Source organism: Hylobates moloch, unplaced genomic scaffold (assembly GCF_009828535.3).
Source record: "Hylobates moloch isolate HMO894 unplaced genomic scaffold, HMol_V3 SCAFFOLD_10, whole genome shotgun sequence".
In the NCBI taxonomy this organism is placed as follows: domain Eukaryota; kingdom Metazoa; phylum Chordata; class Mammalia; order Primates; family Hylobatidae; genus Hylobates; species Hylobates moloch.
The window spans coordinates 105,973,195-105,984,747 of NW_026652285.1; the positions used below are offsets into that span (position 1 = coordinate 105,973,195).

Consider the following 11,553-nt stretch of genomic DNA (forward strand, 5'->3'; position numbering starts at 1 on the left):
CTCCCAAGAAGCTGAGACCACAGATGTGCACCACCATACGTCCAACTATTAAAAAAAAATGTTGTAGAGACAGGGTCTCGCCATGTTGCCCAGGCTGGTCTCAACTTCCTGGGCTCAAGCCATCCTCTCACCTCAGCCTCCCAAAGTGCTAGAATGACAGGTGTGTGCCACTGCACTGAGGCTACTTTTATCTTCAATATACATGTAAAGAAACAGGGGCTTAGGAGGTACCCAAGCGATGGGGCAGGAATTAGAATCCCATTTGTATGCCCAATGCCACCTGGAGAATTCCAGGGCACCGCATGGGAAACCCACGGTGCTGTGCCAGCCGGGAGGTGGCCATGGCACCATTACCTCCATATCTCTCAGACCCTGCTGAGGATGGGCCACCCTGAGATCTAAGCACCCCAGTCAGACAGACCCTGCTGGACTTAGGTGGAAGAATCCAGCCATTCCCTCCTCCCCTGGCACGAAAGGCTGACGACTCCCGCAGAAAAGAACTCAGGTTTATTTGCAAGTAAAAACCATGGTCTCAAAAAAACCCATTGGCAAATGTACAGTTTGTGTCCATTTGGGGTTGCCGCCAACTGCGGGGGCCCCCAGATCCCTGACCCGCATGCATCGGGCTCCCACATATTCACAGCTAATCTCACGCCCCTGCAGTTTAGCCCCCTGCAGGGGACACCCCGTCTCCTGCTGAAAACCATCGGACTCTCAGGCTGCACCCAGCCCTCCAACCTTCAGGCTGCACCCAGCCCTCCAACCTTCCTGCCTTAGTGCAGTGCAAAAACCAAACCAGACCAAATACAAATCTCAAAACAAACAAACAAACACAAAACAAAAAAAATTCACAAAAACCAGGGTTCTAAATTATTTTTCTCAGTGTCCTTTGTGATCATGATGACTTATTTGTCAACAAACTAAAATATACATCATTTTCTTGCTATTATAAAATCTCTTATTATTCACAGATTTATAATGGGAGATTTGGAGGAAATAATTACAAACTTTTTTCCCCTTAAAAAACAAACAAGCCAAACAAAACACAAACAAAACAAAAACCCCAAACCAAAACACAAGGCCTTTCTGACGACAGTAAACACAGGGGCTGCTGGCTTCCTCCCCGCCATCTTTGGCGCCTGCCGGGCCGCAGGGCGCAAAGTGCTGGGTGTACCCCCACACGGAGGCCCCAGGGTGCTCTCTCCCAGGCCGACTCTTTGCTTCCCCTGCCCTGCCTCCACCTCCCCTCATTTCCCAAGCCTTTGTCGGGGGCCCCTCTCTCCCCCTGCCGCTCCCCATCCCCATGACTCCTCCGGCCTCTTCCCTACACCCCAGAGGCTACAAGGCCAACCTCAGAAAGAGCCTCTAGGTCCCCAGTGCCACCCACAGCAGGGACCAGCCTCCCTGACACCCAACCTGGGCCGGGCACCTCCCACAGGCTGTGCAGCTGGCCAGAGGGAGAAGGGGCTACAGGAAGCCCAGGTCTCAACAGAGGCTTTGGCAAGTTGCTGGGAGGGAGACACTGTTACCAGGTCTCATGCAATATCAGGGTAGAGAAACCAGGGTCTGGCTAACCCAGCCAGAGGTCAAAGGCCGGGAGTTGTGGCTGGGGGAGGTAATGGGGTAGAGCCACCCCCAAGAGCACTTATTTTGAGTTGCCCAAGGCCCAGTTTGTAGGCTGCAGGGGCCCTTGAAAGGAAGCCCTGCCAGGGGCTGGAACCAACCTCTCGTGCCAAGGCTGGGCAGACCCTCAGGGACCACCCTGCAGGAGAGCAGAGGGGCCTCCTGGAGAGGGAGCCGGCAGGGATCTAGAGAGGGGAAATCCCTGTTTTCTTCCCTGCCCATTTCAGGGTTTTTACAAAAGATGTACTGACCTGGCAGTGGGGCCAGGCAGACACCTTCCCAGGACTCCAGAAAGGGCCTCTCAGAGAGGGCAGGAAACGGTACCGCTGACCGGGGAGCAGGGTTGGAATTTCATCATTCCAAAGGCCCCTTCCAAGAGAGGGGCCTGCCCTGTGGGGTCTGGGTGTGCCCCTGGCATGGAGGGGAGTGGGGGAGTCAGGGAAGTCTGGGGAGCCAGAGTGGCTGCAGAGGGCGACCACAGTGCTCTCTCCTCCTGCGCCCTAGCGCAGTGGGGCAAGTGGGCCCACAGTGAACAGCCTGGCTCTGGTCCCGTCTGCCTCCCGAGGCCTGACACCTCCCCCTGGGAGCAGCAGGAAAAGACAGGCAAGGCTGAGTCCAGGGCCTGAGCAGAGGGGCTGGGGGCAGGTCCCCTCTGCTGTCCCTAGCCCTTCCTGGGACAGCATCTGCTGTTCAAACCTAGGCTCCTGAACGCCATCTCAGTTGGACGGGGGCAGGCGATGGGCTTCTGGCCTCAACTGCCACCCAGAGCCTGGCTCGCAGCGCTGCTGGTGCCCCCTCCTCTGCGCTCTGGGTGGGGCTAGACCAGGTTTCCTCTATGTACAATAGCATACCCAGTGATGGGTCGCCGAGGGCAGGCTGACAGTGAAACGGTTCGAGTTTAGGATTCTCAACACCCTCCCTATCCCTGTGGGTGGTGGAAGACTGGGAGGTTGGTATTTCCCCTCTGAGTCACAGAGGAGCTAGAGACAGACTTCAGGGCTGGAGTGACTCTCTCAAGAAAATCTGCGAGTCTTGTCCACGTTCCTGCCATCACTGGATGCCCTCCTCTTCTACGTACGTTGAAGGAAACCAGCCAATCTGAAAAAGATGGCAAGATCGTGTCTGTGTGTGTGTGTGTGTAAGCAGGTGTGTGCATGTCTGTGTTGGGGTGGGGGCAAGTAGAGACTCATGAAGATGGGGGCCCTTCGGAAGTCCAGAGTTCTCAGAAGGACCTGGTGGAACCATTGCCTGGGAATAAGAGCAACCCAGAAAAACACCACCCTTGGCCAGTCTAAGATTATCTGCCCACTCTCCAGCTGCCAGTCAGAAAAAAAGCAAATCCTCCTTAGGAAAAGAACATCACCCAGAACAACTACAGTTTTTTCTTAATACACAAGCTTGGCATTCAGTCAGGACCAAACGACAAAAACCAACAGAAAAAGCAGGTAGTAGAAATCAACCCACAGGTACTGAGGTCATCTGTCAGGGCAGATAAATAACTCTAATTCGTATGTTTAAGAAAATGGATGAAAAGGCAGACAATTTTACCAGAGAACCTAAATCAGAAATCAAATAGAAATCCTAGAAATGAAAAATACAATGAATGAAATGAAGAATCCAATAGAGGGATTTAGACAAAGCAGAAGAGAAGACAAATAAACTGTAAGATAGGTCACTAAAAAGTGACTAGATAGAAAACCAGAGAGAAAAAAGGATGAAAAACACATAAAATTGTGGAAATAATATAAGGCCACGGTAAAAAGTTCTAACATCCATGTGAATGAAGTCCTACAAGGAGAAAAGAGAGAAAACGCAACAGGCACGCTGTCTGCAAATTTCTGGCTGAGAAATTTCCAAAAGTGATGGATATCAAGCCACAGGTTCAAAAAAATCTCTGCAAATCCTAAGCAGAATAAATAAAGAGAAAATCACACCTAGGCACATTATGGTAAAATGAACTCAAAACTTCAAAATGAACTTAAAATGAACTCAAAACTTCAAATGAACTTCAAAATTTAACTCAAAACAACTCCTCACAAAATGGAACTAGGTCTCCTTGGAAAAATGACTGATTCCTGGGGGAGAATGAATAAGTACAGGAGAAAAGAAAGTTTTCCTTACAGTAGAATGCCAACTAATATCTATAGATAGTCAAAAAAATCACTATTTTTCAGCCATAATAGAAATAATAGAATAGATAAAATTCATCAAGGGAAGATAAAACTAGTACATGAAAGTTTGAAGAGGAATAGGATATTTACCTAACCTCAAAGTATTACCCTGAAAATTACTTGCTAATTACAGTCAACAGTAACTTCACCATAAAAGAACACAGCAAATATAATCTCAAACACATGACCAAAGTTAATATCACAAATAATGAGACAAACTGGCATAATTCATCTCCTAACAGGACACTTCGGCACTGAGAAAGTGCCAACGTCCCCACTGTGGTGTTGCCAATGGAACCTCAACCTAATCATGAAGAAACATCAAACAAACCTAAATTGAGAGATATCCTATAAAAATAGTTGGCTCAAAACTCTTCAAAAATGTAAAAGTCATGTAAGGCAGAGAAAGGCTGAGGAATATTCCAGATTAAAGAGAGTTAAGGATCATAGCAAGTCAATGCAATTCATGATCCTGGATTGGATCCAGGACTAGGAGAGAAGAGCTAGAGAAGACATGATTGGGATGACTGGTAAGATTTGAATATGGACAGTGGATTAGATAATTGTATTATATCAAAGGGGAATGTCCTTGGTCTTAGGAAATACTTAGGGGTAAAGAAATACCATTTCTGCAATTTACTCTCAGATGAGTTAGAGACAAATAGACAAACACACACATACACAGTGCAAATGATAAAGCAAATAGGGCAAAACATTCACAATTGGTAAATCTGGGCAGGTTACTGACACTTTTAAGTTGAAATTTTACGTTTGAAATTTTGTTTCAAAATTATAAGTTACAAACATTTTACAATGTGAATATTTAAAAAGAAAGTGAATACGGATGGTTTTAGATTCAAAAGAAACTGAGAATTCATTAATAGCAGATACGCTTTAAAAAATATGAAAGAGAAGGGATGTCAACCACAGGGAAATGGTGTTGGGTGGAAATACAACAATGCAGAAGGAAATGCGGAGCCCTGGGAAAGGTAAACAGGGGGTGAATCTAAATAAGCACAACTGCCCAAAACAAAAACAACGTCAAATGGTATTTCTAGTTCTAGATTCCTCAGGAATCGCCACACTGTCTTCCACAATAGTTGAACTAGTTTACAGTCCCATCAACAGTGTAAAAGTGTTCCTATTTCTCCACATCCTCTCTAGTGTATGTTTATTGTGGCACTACTCACAATAGCAAAGACTTGGAACCAACCCAAATGTCCAACAATGATAGACTGGATTAAGAAAATGTGGCACATATACACCATGGAATACTATGCAGCCATAAAAAATGATGAGTTCATGTCCTTTGTAGGGACATGGATGAAGCTGGCAACCATCATTCTCAGCAAACTATCACAAGGACGAAAAACCAAACACCACATGTTCTCACTCATAGGTGGGAACTGAACAATGAGAACATTTGGACACAGGAAGGGGAACATCACATACTGGGGCCTGTTGTGGGGTGGGGGGAGGGGGAAGGGATAGCATTAGGAGATACACCTAATGTAAATTAAGTTAGTTAATGGGTGCAGCACACCAACATGGCACATGTATACACATGTAACAAACCTGCACGTTGTACACTTATACCCTAGAACTTAAAGTATAATAAAAAGAATATATATATATAATAAAAACAAAAAAACAAAAACAATGTCTTCTAAGGTTTGAATATATATAGAATTAAGATACATGACAACACTTGCACAAAAGTTGGGAGGAAAATGGATACAATCAAAAGTTGCAAGGTCCTTCCTTGCATTGTCTGGGAAATAGTAAAAAAAGTACTCATTTAAGGTAATGTCTAGTCTAAGGTTACCACTTAAGAAAAAAGTGTGTAACTAACAAACCAATGTAGCGCAGGGGAAGTAGAATTAAAAATATATTGATTAATTCAAAAGTAGGCAGGAAAGAAGAAAAAAGGAGTAGATGTGACAACTAGAAAATAAAGTTAGATAATTTAAACCCAAACAGCTCAGTAATTACATTAAATGTAAATGGACTATATATACCTATTAAAAGCCAAAGACTGTCAGATCAGACTGGCTTCCCCAACTATTTATAAGAGATCCATTTTAAATGTAAGGAAATAGAAAAGTTTAAGTAGCATGAAAGAAAATAGTATGCCACACAAAGCAGTAATCCCAAGAAAGCTGGTGTCACAACAGCAGATCAAGGAGACTACAGCAAGAATAAATGCCAGAGAAAAGAAGAGACGTTTCATAATGGTAACAAGGTCAAATTGACAGGAATTATCCAGTAATACTCAAACTAGTTGTTCTAAAACTTAATGCTGTATAGAAAATACCTGGATCTGGGAAAGGGCCCAGGTATGCGCTTATTAAATTACAGCTTCAGGCACTTTTAATGCCAATCACACAAGGACAGCTTTGAGAACCAGTGGTCCCAGCACCCTAGGTGGGCTACCTAAGCCTCAGTAGCCTTGACACTTCTGCAGGGCAGTTGGGTAAAAAATGGATCAGACTTGAGGGCCTGCAAGGGGCAGACTGATAGGTAAAGGCAGAGCGGCTCTGGCCACTGGACAATGGAAGGGTCAGCACTGGGAGCCAAGGTTAACTGGCTGGCCCTCTGAAGCCCCGTGCACCTGCCCTGTGCAGCTTGCAGCTCACAGAGAAAGCTGGGCATTTTCTAATTGGTGGCACAGGGAGCTCTGGTGCTTGGATGGATAGGTACTGAGAGACATGGGTCAAAGCTAGAGGTCCAGATGGGGTGTTGGGATGAAGAGGCCATGGACATATGCAGAATCTTAGGGTGGTCAGGGCACTCTTAGGCCCACCTGGCACTTGGGAAAGTGTGAAGGGATTGGGGTGGGTAGGGACACAGTGTGTCCCAACTGCCTCACCAGGGCATAGATGGGGACTTAGAGAATGGCAGGAGGAGCCCAGCAAGGACACCATGTCCTCCTCAGTGTTGTGACCTCCCTTCCTGCAAACAGAGCTTGGGGACTTGCAAGTAATTTGGCGAGTTAAGCTATGAGGGCAGCCCAGAATAAAAATGCAACAGGGTCGGGGGGTATCCTAGGAGCCTGGATCCACACCAGACCTCTGTAGCCGATTCCTGGCTGTGTGACCTTGGGTTGGTGGTAAACATCTGGAGCCTTGGTTTCCCCCTGTGAATGCCAACCTTCTGGGCTGCTGTGAGGATGAGGGAGATTGCAGAGGGTGTCTGGGACAGGGCCTGGGGTGTGGACGTAGCTGTGGTGCTCGTCTGCCTGAGCCCGACCAGGTGGGGGCTGCAGCGAGGCCAGCCCTGCACCTTCAGGATGGGGCCACTCACCCGTCCGTTGGTCTCGCCCTTCCACCAGCCTTGGTCTCCGCCGATGCGGCTGTAGATCCTCACCACGTCACCCTCCCGCAGCGAAAGCTCCCTCATGTCTCGGGCGGCAAAGTTGTACCTGGCCACAGCCGTGCCAATGACGCGGGGTGTGAACACTGTTGAGGGAGATGGGCAGCGTCATACAGCTGCAGGAGGAGCCCAACCAGTGATCCAGGAGGCCCTTGGGCCAAGCTGGGTCTCTCCCCTGGTGCCCAGAACCCTGCTCTGTACCCAGAGAGGAAGGATGTCAAGCAGAAAGGCTCTGGAGGGACACACTGGCCTCCAATCCCAGGGCCCCTTGCCCTCTGGGTCTGGGGACACAGCACATCCAAGTCCCTACAACGAGGACGTTCTTAGGGACAAGAGCAGGTGCCCAGGCTTTGACCATCATCATTCCAGTGGTCCCCCAGTTCCAGAGCCCAAATCCAACCAGAAACCCAGTGGAACCAGCTTGGCCCAGATGCAGAATCCTGATAGACTGGTGATAATGACCATGGCTGAGGGTGAAACACACACAGCTGCTAGGAAGGGACTTTGACTCTGGCAGCTGAAAGCCATGAGGTCAGGGCTGACTGAAACCCCCTCCTCCCTGCATCCAAGTCCCACAGCTCCTCCTCGTGGCCACCTGCTTTCTGCTACCAGAGGCAAAGCTCTTGATGAACAAGGAGGAATGACAGTGGACGGGGCTGGGGAAGTGGCCATCAGGGTGGGCGTGTCCACAGGGGGTGGGTGGTGACAAGGGCGGGGCCAAGCCTGACGTGTCCTCAGGTGCCCGCAGCAGCCTCTGCCGGGCCTCCCCAGCCCCTTCCTCCCCTCCACCCAGCGCCAGACTGTGGACAACTGTGGCCACATCAGGCAGGGCTGTGGTGCCAGTGGGCGGCTCCGTGCTGGGTCTCCCAAGGCAGGTGCCACAGGCCCAGTCCCCCCACGCCCTGGGGAGCAGCGGTACCTGACCAGAAGGGAGCGGAGGGGCCCTGAGAAGCAAAGCTGAGGCCCTGAGGACTGAGAAAAGAAAAGTTGTAGGAAGCACAGGAAGCTGCAAAGAGGCGAGAGAGAACATGAGGCGGGTAGCAGGGCATCCACGCACAGTCACGGTGGGCACAGCTACAGGCTGGGGAGCATGGGGTGAGGCAGGCCCTTTGGCAGGAGAGGCCCTACAGGGGGACAAAGGAGGCAGGGGGCAGCACGGTTGTCAAGCCCCACCCCGGCACAGGTGCTGCTCGGCCACACCTGAGCTACCCTGGAGCCACTCTCTGCACCTGTGTCCTCCAGAGCAAATTGGGACCACCTCCTCTCATGCCCTCGCCTGGCACCCAGCAGGTGCTAAGGCCAGCTGTTCCTCTCCTGTCCAGCTCGGCCTGTGTGGGACCCATGGCCCTGCAGGTCCCTGCAGGCTGGAGGATGTAGGGTGACTCTGCACAGAGTCCTGAGCGGGAAGCTGCATGTTCGGGGCCTGTCCCTGCCCCTGATTCCATATGGCCTTCCCTGTTCTGAGCTGTGGAGTCCGATCTGCAAACAGGCTGCATCTCACAGAGGAGGCCCAGGGGCTGGGCATAGGGAGGGATCTGGGAACAGGTGGGCCTGCCTTTTCTCTCCCACCAGTGACAGCTCCATGCACAGCGGTCTCTGCCTGGACCTGGCCCCTCCAACCCCCACTGGTCTCTGGGTGAGGGAGCCAAGACACAGAGCAGCAATTCTAAGCAGGTGCAGAGTCCCCGCCTGTCACATGGCCCAGGAGATGCCACACGATAGCATCTGCGATGGCTGGGGGAGGGGCCGGGGCTGTGTTCCCGGGGCTGTGTTCCCGGGGTGGGACTCCTTGCCTGGGTCTGTAAGGGCAGGATCTGGGCCCTGGGAAGTGGGCCAGGGCAGACCCCTCCGAAGAGTGCTGGTGTGCCGGCTAGGCTGGGGCGTTACCTGGGGACCGGCTGGAAGCCCTGGAGGCCGAGCGTTCCCGGGACTTGTAGGGGTACTTGAGTGTGGTATCCAGCTGCTTGAAGCTCTCCTTGAGTGAGTGGCACTGGTAGTACTCCACCAACTCCTGCAGGGCGTACACACTCACTAACAGCTGCTGCCACCTCCAGGAAGTCCTCCCCCAGTGACCTGGCCTCCCTCTCCCACCTCCTGGTTCATGTGGGGGAGACTAGCCTCCTGGACTCCTCAGAACTCCCCACTTCCCCCAAGACCATAGTGGGTGGTCAGTACCTTGAAGGTACCAGCAATTCCCCAAATGTTTCTGGAAAAAATAATCTGCAAAAGATGCCAAGGCTGACCAGCAAGGACGCTGACCGCAACAGCCTTTATAATGGAAAAAATGGAAACACTCTGTACCCAGCACTTGGGGCAAGCTTCTAGAAATAACAGGATCTCCAAGTGACAGAGAGCCATGCGGCCAACAGCCAGGGAAAGATTCATTAATGGTGAATGTTTGTGGCCTTGAAAAGTCGGCTAAAAATCAGCTGGGGTATTGCCAGCATTATTATTTATATAATATAAACCAGACCTAAGCTGTGTGTAGAGAGGTCCTGAGGACTCACTGAGATGCGAACATTGGTTTCTGCTTTTGTTTTTTCTGGAGGTGGGGATGGGATTATGATTTTTTTTTTTTTTGAGACAGAGTCTCACTCTGTCACCCAGGCTGGAGTGCAGTGGCGCAATCTCGGCTCACTGCAATCTCCGCCTCCTGGGTACAAACAATTCTCGTGCCTCAGCCTCCCAAGTAGCAGGGACTACAGGCGTGTGCCACCATGCCTGGCTAATTTTTGTATTTTTTGTAGACATGGGGTTTTGCCATGTTGGCCAGGCTGGTCTCGAACTCCTGACCTCAAGTGATTCACCCACCTCGGCCTCCCAAAGTGCAGGGATTACAGGCATGAGCCACTATGCTCAGCCCGAGATTATGGATTTCTGCTTGACCTTGTGCTTTTCTGTGGCCATAGAGGGGAAGCTAAGAGCTTGGGGGCTCTAATCAGGAGTTCTCAATATACACAACTTTTGTAATTAAGAAAAAAAAATGTAGGCATAACTTTAAAATCATGTCAAGGACTATGCCTCTAACTGCATTCCGGCTGGGACGGAGGGTGGAGGTGAGTCAGAGAAGAAGCTGTTTGAAGCCATACATGTGTAACGGGGCTACCCAGCCAGGCCCCAGCTGGAAGCCCCACTGGGCATCAGTTTCTGCTCTTGCAGGAGGATGGGCATGAGAGGAATCTGGGGCTGCTGGTGGCCTGGGCTGCCCCCACCCCACCCCTGCACTGTTTACCAGGGTCAACCACCTTGCTCAGGCTTTGGAGGTCAGAAGTCCCAATTCAGAAGGCTGTGACATAGCTCTAGCTGTCCTAGTGCCTTAAAAACCAATTCCCTAAATCTTTCCCACTCTGAGAAGATTCAATCCTCACAGGAAACATGACCACTCGCTCAGGGCCGGGAGGAAGCACCTGTCCCCTATGGCTGGGGTGGGAGCCGGCCGGAGCCGGGAGTCACCTACCAGGAGGCTGTCGAATTTCTTGGCCTCTGTGATGTGGATCCAGTTGTCCTTCTCCACGACCTTGATGTGCTTCACCTCGTCGTTGAACCTGGGCAAACACATGGTCCCGGTGGTCGCCGCATGAGGGCCACATGGCCCCGGCAGTCACTGCTTGAGGGCCACATGGTCCCGGTGGTCACCACATGAGGGCCACACGGCCCCCGCCCCCTTGGCAGCCAGGCTCATTCTGTGTTTGCTGCAGCAAAGCCCCTCGTCCCCGGCCCCTAGGGCCACTCCCTGTCAGCCCTGTCCTACCCCAGCCCTTCGGGCCACCAGCCCCAGACAGCTCCTGCCACCTGCCTGCCTGCCCTCCTTGCTCGTTTGGGGCCCGGAACCCCTGGCTGCTCAGCTCCCCGCCTCTCCTGGCCTCCAGCCCTGCTGAGGCCTCCTGTCCTGGGCTTCTGCTCATTTGCTTTTTGGAACCAGGAGCCTCTCCTCCTCCCTGTGGAGCAGCCGAGCCCAGCCCTGACATCCCCTGACATCCTTCCCTGCATGTCCACTTGGCTGGCAAGGCCTTGGGCCTGCTCCTCAGAGGTGCCGAGAGCAAGCCTGTCTGGGCCTCGGCACCGGCTGCTGCCCCTGCCACTCACCTCCTTCTGTCCTCAAGGCCCCCTTATGTCTTCAGGTCTCAATTCAAATGTGACCTTACAGAGGAGCCCCCATATCCCTCCCCTGAATGCCACCCACCCCCTTGCCAGACACAGACATCACAAGAAAACTACAGCCCAATGTCCCTAATGACTATGGATGCAGAAATCCTCAGCAAGCAGCTGGCAAACCAAATCTCTCTCCCATACAGGCAGGTGGCGTTTAACCAGGGAGACCTGTCCTGAGAGACGTAGGCAGGTGCTTCCATCACTGTACGAACGCCACAGAGTGCACTTATATAAG

The 11,553-nt window shown here is 51.1% G+C and overlaps 1 protein-coding gene across 5 annotated transcripts in view; it reads right to left on the reverse strand.

Moving 5' to 3' along the window:
- Positions 1 to 965: 965 nt before the first annotated feature.
- VAV2 (vav guanine nucleotide exchange factor 2) overlaps positions 966 to 11,553 on the reverse strand; it is a 219,956-nt gene continuing 209,368 nt past the window's right edge. For 2 of the 5 annotated variants that reach the window (XM_032165579.2, XM_032165578.2), the window contains 5 exons: positions 10,624 to 10,711; positions 9,054 to 9,177; positions 8,086 to 8,172; positions 7,098 to 7,252; positions 966 to 2,721 (listed from right to left, as the gene is read on the reverse strand). In XM_032165579.2, the coding sequence (XP_032021470.1) occupies positions 2,674 to 2,721; positions 7,098 to 7,252; positions 8,086 to 8,172; positions 9,054 to 9,177; positions 10,624 to 10,711 (502 nt within the window). In that variant the 3' untranslated portion in view covers positions 966 to 2,673. The remainder of the gene's footprint in view (positions 2,722 to 7,097; positions 7,253 to 8,085; positions 8,173 to 9,053; positions 9,178 to 10,623; positions 10,712 to 11,553) is intronic. The other 3 variants (XM_032165581.2, XM_058445565.1, XR_009215276.1) reach the window with 2 other exon arrangements.